The sequence below is a fragment of the Globicephala melas genome, chromosome 2 (genome assembly GCF_963455315.2).
Source record: "Globicephala melas chromosome 2, mGloMel1.2, whole genome shotgun sequence".
Taxonomy (NCBI): domain Eukaryota; kingdom Metazoa; phylum Chordata; class Mammalia; order Artiodactyla; family Delphinidae; genus Globicephala; species Globicephala melas.
This window is the reverse complement of record NC_083315.2, coordinates 103,919,549-103,933,020: the sequence shown is the minus strand read 5'-3', so window position 1 is coordinate 103,933,020 and position 13,472 is coordinate 103,919,549. Positions and strand designations below refer to the sequence as shown.

At 49.4% G+C, this 13,472-nt stretch overlaps 1 protein-coding gene across 3 annotated transcripts; it reads right to left on the bottom strand.

Moving 5' to 3' along the window:
* Positions 1–16: 16 nt before the first annotated feature.
* On the bottom strand, positions 17–11,885 carry LOC115852135 (dehydrogenase/reductase SDR family member 4). Of its 3 annotated transcripts, none has more exons than XM_030854605.3 (8): positions 11,712–11,885; positions 10,465–10,642; positions 5,822–5,923; positions 3,492–3,562; positions 3,345–3,396; positions 2,854–3,041; positions 2,406–2,461; positions 17–542 (listed from the first exon to the last, which is right to left on the bottom strand). In XM_030854605.3, the coding sequence occupies exons 1-7, from the start codon at positions 11,840–11,842 to the stop codon at positions 2,428–2,430; spliced, it is 756 nt and encodes a 251-aa protein (XP_030710465.1). In that variant the 5' UTR covers positions 11,843–11,885; the 3' UTR covers positions 17–542; positions 2,406–2,427. The 3 variants fall into 3 exon arrangements, with proteins under 3 accessions (XP_030710465.1, XP_030710464.1, XP_060150621.1); XM_030854604.3 differs by having other exon boundaries at positions 2,907–3,041; positions 11,712–11,884; XM_060294638.1 differs by lacking the exon at positions 17–542 and having other exon boundaries at positions 555–2,486; positions 2,907–3,041.
* Positions 11,886–13,472: the final 1,587 nt, after the last annotated feature.

The window sequence follows — 13,472 nt, the reverse complement described above, 5'->3', positions numbered from 1 at the left end:
ACACTGATTCAAAGCATCGTGATGATCTGTATTTTATTTGGACCTCATTTGCGAGTTGTTAATTTCCAACCCTGTTCCTTCCACTCCAGGTTCCTTCTCTCCCATCTCCCTCAAATTCCTCTGATGCCCAGAAAAAAAATATTAGTCTTTGCCGCCGTAGACTAAGCCCTCTCAGCAGGCCTGCCCTGTGCTCTCAAGGGAAGTCTTTATCCAAGGCCACAGCAACAGTGAGAATCCTCATAACCACACCTTGACCCCAGAGAATGCTGGAGCTTTTCACAGGGCAGAATTGATATGGGGGGGGGGTGGTTAGGGTGTAAGGTGAGCAGTACGCTAGGCAGAGGTGGGAAAGACCAGTAGATGGATGCTGGAACAGGACCCAGGAGATGGAGCCCAATCTCTGTGCTGGTGGATGTTCTCCAGGTCCTCAGAGGCGGGATGGCATCCCTCCAGCCACCACCACTGTCTCCCCAGTGATATAGCTGGCGTCTTCGGAGCAAAGGAAAGATACGATGCCCGCACAGTCCTCTGGCTTGCCTATCCTGGGGAGGAGGGGAAAAAAAGAAGGGAGTAAAAATCAACCTGGGAATGAAATTTGCTTAATCAAGAAGTATCAGGTGATTTTTCAGGACCAGTGTACTGCCCATAGGGTAGGGGCAGTAATAGGGTTACCATGAATATAAGCTGTTATAGTTCAGTATAAGCATTAATACTGTACTCTGCAAAAACCACTGCACATTATATTCATATAATATATACTTTGTTTTTTAGAGAACTCAGGACATCAAAATCCAAAGTTATATAGATAACCTGGTGAGCAGCTATTTCACTCTTCAGAGAATTTGTTTCACATGTGTGCATACTATTCGAATGTCAGGGAGTCTGTGAGACGGTAAAGGATGTGTTTAAAACGATTCCATTTGTACAGCTTCAATTCACAGACACCTTTTTCAGGAATCTATTTTTGTCCCTTAAAGTCATTTTGTGAGACTGTGCTAATTCTCAGTGTTTGTATCAGTGATCGCATTGTTAGGGAACACTTCAACCTAACTGCTATAGAATGCTCTAGAGGTGGGTAGAGTGGGTACCTCAAACCTAGAAGGCCTGGATTAGTGGTTCTCCATCCTAGCTGCACACTGTAGTCGTCCGAGAGGCTTAACTCTCCCCACCCCCACCCCCGCCAAAGATGCCTAGGTTCTACCTCGGACCAATTGAAAAAGAATCTCTGGGAGTGGGGTCTGAGCATCTGTGGTTTCACAAGCACCCCAGCTAACGTGCATCCAACACTGAGAAGCATGGGGCCGGATCATTCACTGCGGCTCAAGGGTGACAATACCCTGACTTATTAATGAGTTGTGAACTAGGCCAGCAGCTCATGCCTGACCTCAGAATGGCTTTGGGAGCACTTGCGGGTGTCTCCCCCCTCAAGCAGGCATTGCTGATGTGTGTCCTTGAGGAGACAAGGCGGAGGAGCTAAAGACAAGAGAGTTCCCAGAAGCCAGAAGCTGGAGAGAGGCAGGGAACTTAGAGGAAAGAGAGCCAGATGAAGGTACCTGAACAGTTCGGCCAACCCTTTGGGGAAGAGGCTAGCTTTCTTAGGCAAGGGGAGTTTGGGGACTTGGTAAAGCTCTTCATTCCTTTTATTTGGATTATAGGATCGCTAACCTGAGCTTTGGACACATGACTTTTTATTCAAGGGGAACTAATAAAAGCATGTTTTGGTTTTGGTTTTGGTCCCTCATCCTTAGGGATGCCCAGAGGTGGAGGCAAACACCCAGGTGGAGAGAGGGGTCAGGGCCTCCCCCAGGGCTCTGCTCTGCTAAACCTGGATGCCTCTGTGTTTCGTTTTTGCAGTGGAAGCAGACTCCTTGCACACGCCACTGTAGTAATGCTGTGTTCAAGAACTTGTGAAATCTGTGTGTTTGAAGCAGAGGAAAGCATGCCTGTGTTGTCTGCAGGACTGAGAGTCAGCAAGCCGTGGGCTGTGAGGGACCATCTTTATCCCTCCTTGCCCTCCCCTGTGACAGCCTTACCTTTTTTTTTTTTAATTAATTTATTTAATTTATTTATTTTTGGCTGTGTTGGGTCTTTGTTGCTGTGCACGGGCTTTCTCTCCTTGCAGCGAGCGGGGGCTACTCTTTGTTGCAGTGCGCAGGCTTCTCATTGCAGTGGCTTCTCTTGTTGTGGAGCACAGGCTCTAGGCGCGTGGGTTTCAGTAGTTGTGGCATGCAGGCTCAGTAGTTGTGGCTTGCGGGCTCTAGAGTGCAGGCTCAGTAGTCGTGGCGCACTGGCTTAGTTGCTCCGCAGCATGTGGGATCTTCCTGGACCAGGGCTCGAACCCGAGTCCCCTCCATTGGCAGGTGGATTCTCAACCACTGTGCCACCAGGGAAGCCCCCAGCCTTACCTTTTGATCTGCATGGTTGCTTTTAGGCTCTCCAGTGTTTCCTGGTCATCCCACAACTGCAGGAAAAAGGGAAATCTCTTCCTGTGAGGGACGGCGAGGGGAGAAACTGTCTGCCCTCACATCAATTGAAAGGGCGATGGAGAGGCACCCCCTGCACTTCCTAGACCTTCCCAGCTCCCAGTCTCTACCCTCTTCCCTCTTCTGCTCCATTCTCTTCAAGTTCTAGTGAGGCATTTTCCTGGGTCGCCCCAGGTCTCACCTACTTAAGGAGATATGAAATGGCCTGAGTGGTATCTGAATTCCTCAGTCTCACTGTGCACCTCAGGAAAGGATCATGTGGGGGTCTGGTCTGGACACATGGCTGGTATGGAGTGGGGATATGGAAAAGTGCAGAGATGGGGGGTAGAAGTGGTTGGGAGCTCAGGACCAAGGAGCTGGGCTTTTCTACCTGAGAAGATGCCTTTTAGGGTCCCAGTGGGATGCAGGACTCCCCTTCCTCACCATACGGCTGAAGCTAGTCTTGATGAGTCCAGGTGCCAGGCAGTTCACCCTAATGTTGCTTTGGGCCAGCTCTACGGCCAGGTTCTTGGTGAGGCCCAGCAAGGCTGTTTTACTAACATTGTAAGGGCCCAGGCCCTGGGGAAAGGAGAGAATGGGTTATTCTCTTCAATTCCAGTTCATTCTTGGTTCTTAACATAAGATATAAAGGGTTATAAACAGATAATAGGGTATCTCTTGTAATGGAGGGTCCCAGTTAGAAAACTGTCTTGTGATTAAACCTCCCCTTGGTTAGTGTTTGTAGAGGCAAGACCTCTATTTTGTTGGAAGGTACTTGGTGATGTGATTCCAAAAGGGGAGACAAATGTCTTAGGGTGACTGGAAGGGTAGAAGGTACAAGATGGAGGAAGGGATAAAAGTAGCAGAAAAGGAGGTGCTTACAGGAAATGGTCTGTAGGCTCCTACGGAGGCCACGATCACCACTGAGCCGCCTCTGGAAAAAGAACAGAATGACCCTCTTCCCATGGACACCCTCCCCTCAGCCTTCATGGGGCCCATCGAACACAGGCTCCCTCTTGCTCTCTGTACCCTCGTTTCTCCATCTCTGGCACCACTGCCTTTGTGATCAGGGCTGTGGCCTTCACATTAATGTCCAGAATCTGCAATAGAGAGAAGAGGGGGAGCGGCATGAGGGAAGAGGGCGGCACAAGGCAGGGCAATAGGGAGTGAGAGTGCGGTTCCCAGGATCTGTTTGTTAGGGCTGGCAGAGATCCTAGGGGTGATCTACTTGGCCTTACAAGTGAAGAAACCGAGGCCCAGGGAGAGGTGGCTTTCCCCGGTTTATTCAGTTAGAGGATGACACATTAGGTTCGGGTGCGGAAGAATGGAGCCCGGTTCAGCTTGTTTCCTAAGTATGGTTTGACCCAGAATGGGGCTGAACTCTCAGGGCTGCCTTGGACGTGAGCTGGATTTTCGGTGTGTCTTCCAACTAGGGAGAGCCTGGAATTGGATGGCTTCCTGGACCTGCCCCGGAGTGCGCCGTGTTTCTCAGGGGAAATGTGGCCGGACCTCAGGCACTTGGGGCCGTTCCAGCACTTTTCTGGCTTCTGAGCTTAGGGAGTGAGATGCTCTTGGCCCTCCAGGATGGATTGTCTGGCTGGACATGTATTGGCAAGTGGGATCGTGAGGAGGCACTTCTGGGGGAGCTGGAACATAGTCTACAATCAAAACCCCACATGTGTAATTGAAAACAAATGCGTGACCCTTGTTTACATTGTTCCAGGCACTGCTGGGATAGTCCCCTCCCATACCCCCCATGCAACTTCTTATTTAGAAAATGTTCACTCTTACAGAAAAGTTGAAATAGAAGGACAATGAATATCCAGATATCCTTTACCTACATTTACCAACGGTTCACATTTTGTACCATTTGCCCTAGCTATGTACCTATGCAGTTTTTTCCTTCCCCTTGGAAGGTAAGTTGCAGACATGCTAATGCTCTAGCCCTAAAGACTTTAGCATTATTTCCAAAGACTAAGGATGTTCTTCCACACCACCATCCATTATCACACCCTAGAAATTTAACATTGATAATCATGATTTTACCTAATATACTGTCTATAATAAAACTTCCCCAATTGTCCCCCAAATGTCCTTATTTTTTTTAAAGTCCAGGGTTCAATCAAGGATCAACCATTGCATTTAGATTTGATATACTGTGATATTAAAAAAAAAGCCAACTAAACCGGTTTGCAGGGCAGAAATAGAGACACAGATGTAGAGAACAAACGTATGGACATCAAGGGGGGAAAGTGGCAGGGGGTGGTGGTGGTGGTGTGATGAATTGGGAGATTGGGATTGACATGTATACACTGATGTGTATAAAATGTATGACTAATAAGAACCTGCTGTATAAAAAATAAAATAAAATTCAAAAAAAAGCCAACTAAAAAGAAAAATTACTAGTTTTATAACTGATTTTCATGTGGTCTCTGTTCAGACTGCTCATGAAAGATGTTTCTCTACTTTGAAGAATATCAATCAGGAACTGATTCACTGAAGAGCATTTTGGCACTTTGGTCTCTATGTCTGTGAAACACTGATAAACGAGAATAGTTTAGTATCCTTAAACTTCAGTGTTGAGAAATTATGGATGACGTCAGGGTAAAAAGCAAAACCATGGGAGATCATGAAAAATTTAGCATTTTCAAATCAGGTGGGACTATTAACTTCAGTAAAGAAAGACAAATATTTTAATTAAGGCTTTATAATTAAAGAATGTAGGTGTGTGAAATATATTATAAATATAATGTAATTGTACACATTCGCATGAAAACTAATATTCTCGTTCTTGAATTTAGACATCTGGATCTCAGATGTTCTAGACATTGGAGTTAAAAAGGAAAAAGCGCAGGTCTTTTTAAAAGGCTGTATGTTATAAAGCAGCAACTTAGTTAATTTCACGAGCGTTGATATTTCACTTAACTAGCAGCTATTAAAGTTTTCCAACTAATGAAAAATCATTCTTTTTTGGCAGCTGAAAAGGGGAAGGGTGGCGGGTAGGTCTGAGCGTACTAGTTATTGGCATATTAGCTGCCCTGTCTGCTGGAAATAAACCAGGAAGAAGAGCCTGGATAAGCCCACGGAGTCGGGGGTGGGGGAGATGGGGAAGGGAGGCAGAAGACGGGTTAGCAAGGAGCAAATGAAGACAAAACTGGGGAGAAGCAGAAATGAAAGAGAAGGGCAGGGACAGAGGAAGCCCCCCACCCCGCCATTCGCCCTTTACCAGGTGCACTGCAGGCATGTGGCAAATTGCAAGGATCCCTCACATTTACACTGCACTTGACAAATACATTCTAAAAGCAGACTGAGTGTGTGTCTTCTGAGGCCCACCCCCTGCTGCTCTCATCCCGTCTCACCTTGTCCCATACCTCCTCGGTGACATCCATTAAGTTTCCAAAGAAAGGCATGACGGCAGCATTGGAGACCAGGATGTCCACGCCCCCGTGAAGGTTCACAGCCTAGAGAGGAGTAAGGTCTGAGTTAGGGCTGCAGGACAATAAGGGAAGTGCATTTATCAGTGTCGATAAAGAATTCCTTCTTAGGAACCGTTGTCAAAATGACCTCTTTTCCTTAAAACATTTTCTCTCCAAAACACCCCAAGCTCTGCTGCTAAAACATTTAAGGTCGTCTCATTTCTTTGGCAGTCTTTTCTTCCTGCCCCCACTTCTGAGGCTGTCACTGACCCTTTTTTCTTTAGACTTTCCCTTTGGGATCTCCTTTATTCTCATGGCCTCAGCTCTCACCTCAAAGTCCATTTCTAGACCCTTCCTCTTTTTTCCCAGCCCCATTTCTCCCAGTGCTTACTGTCCAGTTCTCCTTGAATGAGTTACCATTATCTCAAACTCAGCCTGTCTACACGTACCTGAACGGAGAAACAAGTTTAAATAGACCTATAGGGACTTCCCTGGTGGCGCAGTAGTTAAGAATCCGCCTGCCAATGCAGGGAACATGGGTTTGAGCCCTGGTCTGGGAGGATCCCACATGCCGCGGAGCAACTAAGCCCGTGTGCCACAACTACTGAGCCTGCGCTCTAGAGCCCGCGAGCCACAACTACTGAGCCCGTGTGCCACAACTACTGAAGCCCACGTGCCTAGAGCCCGTGCTCTGCAACAGGAGAAGCCACCGCAATGAGAAGCCCATGCACCACAACAAAGAGTAGCCCCCACTCGCCACAACTAGAGAAAGCCCATGCAGTCACGAAGAATGAACGCAGCCAAAAAAAAAAAAAAATTAGACCTATAGAAAGTTGCCACTCGGGCCTTTGAGATCACCTAGCCCAATGTCCTCATGGTGAAGGTGATGAAACTGAGGTCCAGGGAAGTTAATTTCTTAAGGTCATATAGCTCAGTAATGACATATCAGGGCCAGCTAAGAAGAGGAGGCCTGCTCATTCAGTCTCTGGGAAAGGTGAAGTGATTTGCTCAGGGCACAAGGCTAGTTAGTGGTGGCAGAACTTACACTCTAACCCAGAGCTAATTCATAAGAGTCCTTCAAAAGTGCGTCGGGGTCACTATGAAACTGGCTACCCAGGAGACCCAGGATGGAGAAGATGCCGGCCTGGGCTTAAAGCAGTTTCACACTCGGTTATGAAGCCATTTCTCCCTTCCCCCCACCCCTTGCTTTTATTTTTTTGGCCTGGAGGCATGGAAGATTCAAGGCAGAAACTGAGATTTAAACTGGGAAAACTAAGAGAGGCAACATCTCACCTCCTTAATAAATTGTAAGTATGTGGTGAAGACACATGCTGGAGTAACGAGTAGCCAAACAATCTGCCAACATGATGCCATGCTGCAACCAGACTTCGCATTGGCCCAGAATTGGGAATTTTGATGCCTTGGGCAAGCAGCACTAAATGGGCCCTCCACCAACTTTGTGCTTCCGGATTTGGCACACAGAGGTGTGTTATTAACAATCTGCTAGCTCCTGTTTTAACTAATTATTCTTGCTAACTAGGTGCAAAGCTCAGTTGCTTCCACACTACTGAGGGGATGCCTGGGCTGTCAACATGTAAATTGAACAAATTTTAAAATCACATAATCTTTGCAAACCTGTATCAATAGTCTCTTGGCACTCTCTAAATTTTGATGTCCCAGCACAAAATCCCAGTCACCTGCCTTGGCTCTGTGTAAGTTTCATGATGAGGAAAACACGGTATGCGTTAGAAAGTGATGTGTGCTGGGCCGTGTGCGGGTGTGTTTGGGGGTGGGGAGATAGTGGATTGCAGCAGAGCCGCCTGGAGCGCTTTCCCACTTCTGCTGTGTATCCTGTCCCCTTCTTTTTCTAGGCCTATCAGCATAGAGAGGAGGGAAGGCTGGCTTTTGCCTGAACAGACAGAGAACACTGGAAAATTAATGGCAAAGCTACTATGACCACCCAGGTGTCTTCTAAGGCTTGCTCTAAATTGTGTGATTGCTACTCTGTGTTCTGACAGGTCCATTTTTTATTTTTTTAATAAATGTATTTCTTTTATTTATTTATTTTTGGCTTTGTTGCGTCTTCCTTGTGGTGCACGGGCGTCTCATTATGGTGGCTTCTCTTGCTGCAGAGCACAGCCTCTGGGCGTGCGGGCTCAGTAATTGTGGCCTGCGGGCTCAGTAATTGTGGCACGTGGGCTCTAGAGCGCAGGCTCAGTAGTTGTGGAGCCCCAGCTTAGTTGCACGCGGCATGTGGGATCTTCCCGGACCAGGGATTGAACCCGTGTCCCCTGCACTGGCAGGCGAATTCCCAACCACTGCTCCACCAGAGAAGCCCAGTTCTATTTTTTTTTAAAAAGTAGAATCAAGTGGAAAAGCAGCTAATCTGGTTTCGGCTCATGACACCTTTGAGAAGCTTTGAGGTGCAGATTAGGAGGCCACTGGGGAGTAACCATCCTCAGGGCAGCAGATTCCCTCATCACAGGTAGTGGCTGGCAATAGGCAGGACGCATCTCAAACTGCTAACAAGTATCCTATCATTCTCCACTTGACACTGGCCAGTCAAACTACTTGAGAGTCAATTTTGATTCATCCCTCCTATTTCCTATTTCTTGACACCGGCCAGGAAAAAAAAAAATCTTGGTTGGTTCCCACTAAATGTCTCTTGGGCGCATCTGTTCTGGTCCTACTGCCACTGCTCTTACCTAAGTGACAGCACCAGCTTCCTCCCTGATGTCCTTGGCTCAGAGTCTTCTTTTCTCCAATATATCCTTCCTCCCAGTGCCAGATTATTGTCCTTTAATAACCATTTTCACCTTGCTCAAAACCTCACATGGCTCCTTATTTCCTCCAAGAATGTCTAAACTCCTTTGGGAGGCCACAGAGGCCCCTGTCCCCCATCCTTCCCACCCGGCCCATTTCCTACCAGCCCTCTCAAGCCTGTGCTCTCTCTCTGCTGTGGGTTCACAATGCTCCCCTCTCCCCTTCCGTCCCTGCTTGGCTGTCTGCTCATTTTGCAGGGTCATCTGGAATCCTGGCCCTATGCCATCTGCCCAGCCCCACGCACTCTTCAAGGTCTAGTTCAAACCCTGCTTCTGGGCCAGAGCTGCAGGATGGGTAAAGTGGACCTGGTGAGGGTCCAGAGGTCATTTTCCCAGCAGGATTTTGACACTAAGTGGCCACATACATGTCATACAGCTAGTCACTAGTTGGCCCAGGATCCCAGGTGGCTCCCTCACCCTGAGGATCAAGGTCTCAATCTCAGGCTCTGTCCAGCTGCCTATGCCAGGCAAGGTGGCTTTCTTGGAACCCCTGTTGGCTCTCTCCAGTGCACATCTGAGCATTTGCCAAATGACTCCTGACAAATGGAATAACCTTATGCTGTGTACTACACCACCACCTACCATCATTTCATGTCTTCCTTGTCTAAGATTACCCAAATTATTTCACCATCTTTCATTCTTTTTTTTTTTTTTTTTTTTTTTGCGGTACGCGGGCCTCTCACTGTTGTGGCCGTACGCGGGCCTCTCACTGTTGTGGCCTCTCCCGTTGTGGAGCACAGGCTCCGGACACGCAGGCTCAGCGGCCATGGCTCACGGGCCCAGCCGCTCCGCGGCATGTGGGATCTTCCCGGACCGGGGCACGAACCCGTGTCCCCTGCATCGGCAGGAGGACTCTCAACCACTGCGCCACCAGGGAAGCCCCACCATCTTTCATTCTGTTAGCACAATATCCTTTGCTTTCCATTCTCGGGCAGATTCTCCCTTTTACTCCAAGAAGTAAAGGGTGTGCCCTGAGCCTAGGGAAGAGCAGCCTCCTTTGCAAAATGTTCATATTTTCTTGCGCAGCTGGAAGACTGGTGCCAAGCACCAGCTCTGACACTGGCTTAGACACTGTCTCTGAGGCTAAAGTCCAAGTGGGCACCTAACGCCTGACCTGATGGGGAAACGCCTGGTAGTCTGTAGGCAGCTTGGCAATTCTGGGTTGGCTCACAGCTCTTCTCTTACTAACTGTGGGACCTTGTGATGTTGATCCAGCTTTCTGAACCAGTCTTTAAACAGGGAGACTAATCCTGGCCTTGCTTGGGTTGTTGTTTGGAGAGAGCCTGCAAAAGGCTCAAAACAAAGTGCATGGCACACAGTAGGTGGTTGAAACCTGATGGGCTGCCTCCTGTAGGTTCCCAGAGACTGGACTTTATAAGCTGAAAAACAGGGATGGATTGTTTATTAGCTCAGAGTGGGAATACCTATTTTGCAATTGTATTTACCCTTTTTATCTGCCCAATTAGATTGGAAAGCCAGGACCAGCTGTTTTTTTTGGGGGGGGGTGCCCCAAGGCACAATGCAGGGTTGAAACAGTAGCGTGTTTTTTTGATTCTCTGACTGAGATGGGATGATTCTCGGAGGCAGGACAGACAGGCACACAATAAAAATGTGCTGGTGGACTGGAGTGGGTATGCAGATCGCACTGGTGTGTTTTAGTTAACAGTGCTGGCTTGGATTACACCCGTGTTGTCCAGGAAAGCCTGCTCAGGCTGGCTCCCTTCTGCTACCTCCTGGCTCTGCGCCCATATCCTTGCTGCTCACCGTGGCTACCAGCCGCTCTCGGTCTTCGCCCTTCCCCACATGGCACACGGTGCCCGTCACACTCAGCCCCTCCCCGCGCAGCATTGCCACTGCCCGATCCACATTCTGCTGCTTCCGGCTGCTGACCACCACGTGGGCCCCATCCTGGGCCAGACGCCGGGCGATGGCGAAACCGATCCTGTGGGCAGAGAGAGATAAGGACTTTTAAGTTGGTACAGGAAAAGAGCGTGAGAGCGTGGGCTCCTGAATCAGACTGCCTGGGCTTTGAATTCCAGCTTTCTCTCTGTAGGACCCCCATGTGTTACATAGGGTTAATGACACAGCCATTACCATACAGATGGACATGCTTAGCATATTTTTGGCACTGGTTTACTTATTTTTCTTATGGTTTTGGCCTTCAGTCTAGGTTCCCAGGAAGTGATATCACCTTCCACAGGTGCCACCACGGGTCACAGTCCCCATACCCTGTAGGGACTGAGGAGAGAGAGATGAGCTAGGGGTATAACAAGCAGCAGCTATTTCCGTGACTGGAGGGTCTCAGGTACATGTGAAACTGGGGGTCTCCAGTTACAAACGTAAATTTTTTACATACTCCCCTGGGAGAAAGGGTTACACATTTTGCATTTAGCCATTAGCATTTCCCATTCACTTGTATTTTAGATTTGTGAAGAGCTGGCATCTAGCAGGGTTCTGTGGGAGTGAGAAACAGGGTAGACAACAGTGGTTGGTGAGACACGGGCTGGGCAAGAGAGGCCAAAATGTACTGAACTAAACAAGAATGTGGACACAGGGCTTTCGTGTCCCCTCTAGGTCAGGGGCGCAGTTCTATGAGACTAGTGGGGTGCCAAAATGGGGTGCCTGGATCATTTCCACCGTCGGTGCAGGCAGTGGATAGGATTTTTGGAATCTGGACTGTCCTGGATTTCCGGCGTCTGGTCTTCCCAGACTCTAGGTGGGGCTAGTTGACCCGGGCAGCCCAGAACCTGGGAGATGGGATTGACGGGGGCGGGCAGCACCCAGGTGGCACAGTCGAGCCAGAGGCAGCAGTGACAAGAGGGCCGGCAATTGCAAGGTTGGGGGGGAGGCGATTCCGAGGGGACTGCAGGCCAACCACGTAGTTCCTTTCTTCCCGGCCCGACTCTGGCCACACGTGACGCCTGAAGATGGGGCACGGGAGGCCAAGGACAAGGGGTTAGTACCTGTTTGCAGACAGCGGGGGCCTCCGAGACTCGGGCTCGGGCACTCACCCGTCAGTGGAGGCCGTTACTAGGGCCACCTTATTCTCAAGCGGGTTCCGGCGCGCCACCGCGGAGCTGGCCATCCGCACGGACTTCCACGTCCGCGCACAGGGACGCAACAGTAGCCCTGCCTTTTGCATGGAGGCGGCCGGTTCAGGGTTCTGCGTCGCCTAGGGGAAGTGACAGGGGGGCGGGGCGAGGGGCGGGGTGAGGGGCAGGGCGAGGGGCGAGCCACCTTCCCGCCCGGCTGCCCGCTCGGAAGCGGGCAGATCCCCTCCCCGCTCCCAGCTCCCCACCAGTTCTAGAGCGGGACAGCTCGTCCCGCTTCGCGCGGGCCCTTGGCGCAGGGAGCCGGCTGTGGCCGCGGCGCCCCTCAGTCCCCTGCTCGGCCCGGCCGGCCGGTGTGGGACGGTTCCGTCGGTTCCTGTTCCCTGGAGGGCTGCTCCCGCCTCCGGGAGTCCGTTAGACTTCCCTGTCCTCCCGCCCCTCCTTCCACATCTGCTTGCCCACGTCTTTTCTTGGGGGAGAGGGGACTTTGAGTTGGTTGCTTTTCCCTCCCAGAACCTCAAGATGGACTTTGTTTTCCAAGAAAGTCTGGGTCCACATTTGTGACAGCCCACAGGAGGGCAAATATTTTGAGATTGCCCATGGGGGTGAGACCCGTAGCCCCCATGGAGCCCACCACGTGAGGGTCTCAGGTGAGGCTGCAGGAGCCTGGGAGAGACACGAAGAGGGGAGCAGCTGGGTAGGCCTGCCCTGCCCTTCACTCTGGCTCAAGTTCTCCTCCATCCCCACAGGCCTGGAGGGCAGATTCTGATCACCAGTGGTAACCAGTGTGCAGAATTAAAGATCCTGATGGGACAGGATCTCTTATACCCTCCACTGCAAGGGGACTTCTCCATTTTCAGGCCCCAGTGGTAGCAAGGAGGCTAGAGAGTCCCCCAACAAGTGGTGGAAATTCGGAGAACTCAGGAGCACTCAAGTTCTCCATAATCACTATGTCCCCAGGTCTTAGCCTCCATTCTAGTTCAATAAATATTTGTTGAATGTAAAAGCACTTTATAAACTGTAAACTACTAAACACATAAGTAATTATTGCCACCATAAAATAATTATTATGTCCGCCACAGGCCAGGCTCTTCGTTTGTAAACTGAGGGTGCTGGAGTAGATAATGGATAAGGTCCTCTCCAGCTATAAATTCTGTGTCCGAGACTTCAGTCTCCGCTTCTGCCAAGTGGGCTGGAATGATCTCCCTCCTGGGTTTCTGGGAGAACTAATAAATCTGTATGGCTTACGATACACTGTAGAAAGGCCCCGACAGACCCAGTGTCAGCATCTGAATTGGTTTAACCCAGTGGCCTCCAAATGCCAGCCTGAGAAGTTGTGCAGATCCATGGCAAAGTTTTCACTAGTTCAAGGCAAAAAGAGAAAAGGACAATATAGCGTTTCATAAATCTAAGCTTATTTAACTTAACAGGTAGTCCTTTATTTTGGGATATGCTTTTGCGCCTTTTTAATTTTTTTGGTGTTAGTCTTTTTGTTAAGAGAAGATGATGAAAGCAGATGGGTAGGTTGAGAAAAGTGTTGTTAGTTGGTGAAATCACCAGTCTCACAACCCGATGTCAGTCCCTACAATTAGAGGAGAGAGAATCCTGGTTTGTGAAATTCAGTTCTGGGGATCGCTGCTTAATGAAATTCATACTTGCTAAAGATTTTTTAGTATACGTGTAAGTCAACTGAGCAGCCGAAAAGGATTTCAGCATTCAAAA

Excerpts from the sequence above, each read along its gene's own strand:
- LOC115852135 (XM_030854604.3), bottom strand. The coding sequence starts at position 11,842 with ATGCAAAAGGCAGGGCTACTGTTGCGTCCCTGTGCGCGGACGTGGAAG. Across the intron at positions 2,462-2,906 it reads AGACTAGCTTCAGCCGTATG|TTGTGGGATGACCAGGAAAC; the intron begins GTGAGGAAGGGG and ends TTTTTCCTGCAG. Across the intron at positions 543-2,405 it reads GCAACCATGCAGATCAAAAG|GATAGGCAAGCCAGAGGACT; the intron begins GTAAGGCTGGGG and ends CCTCCTCCCCAG.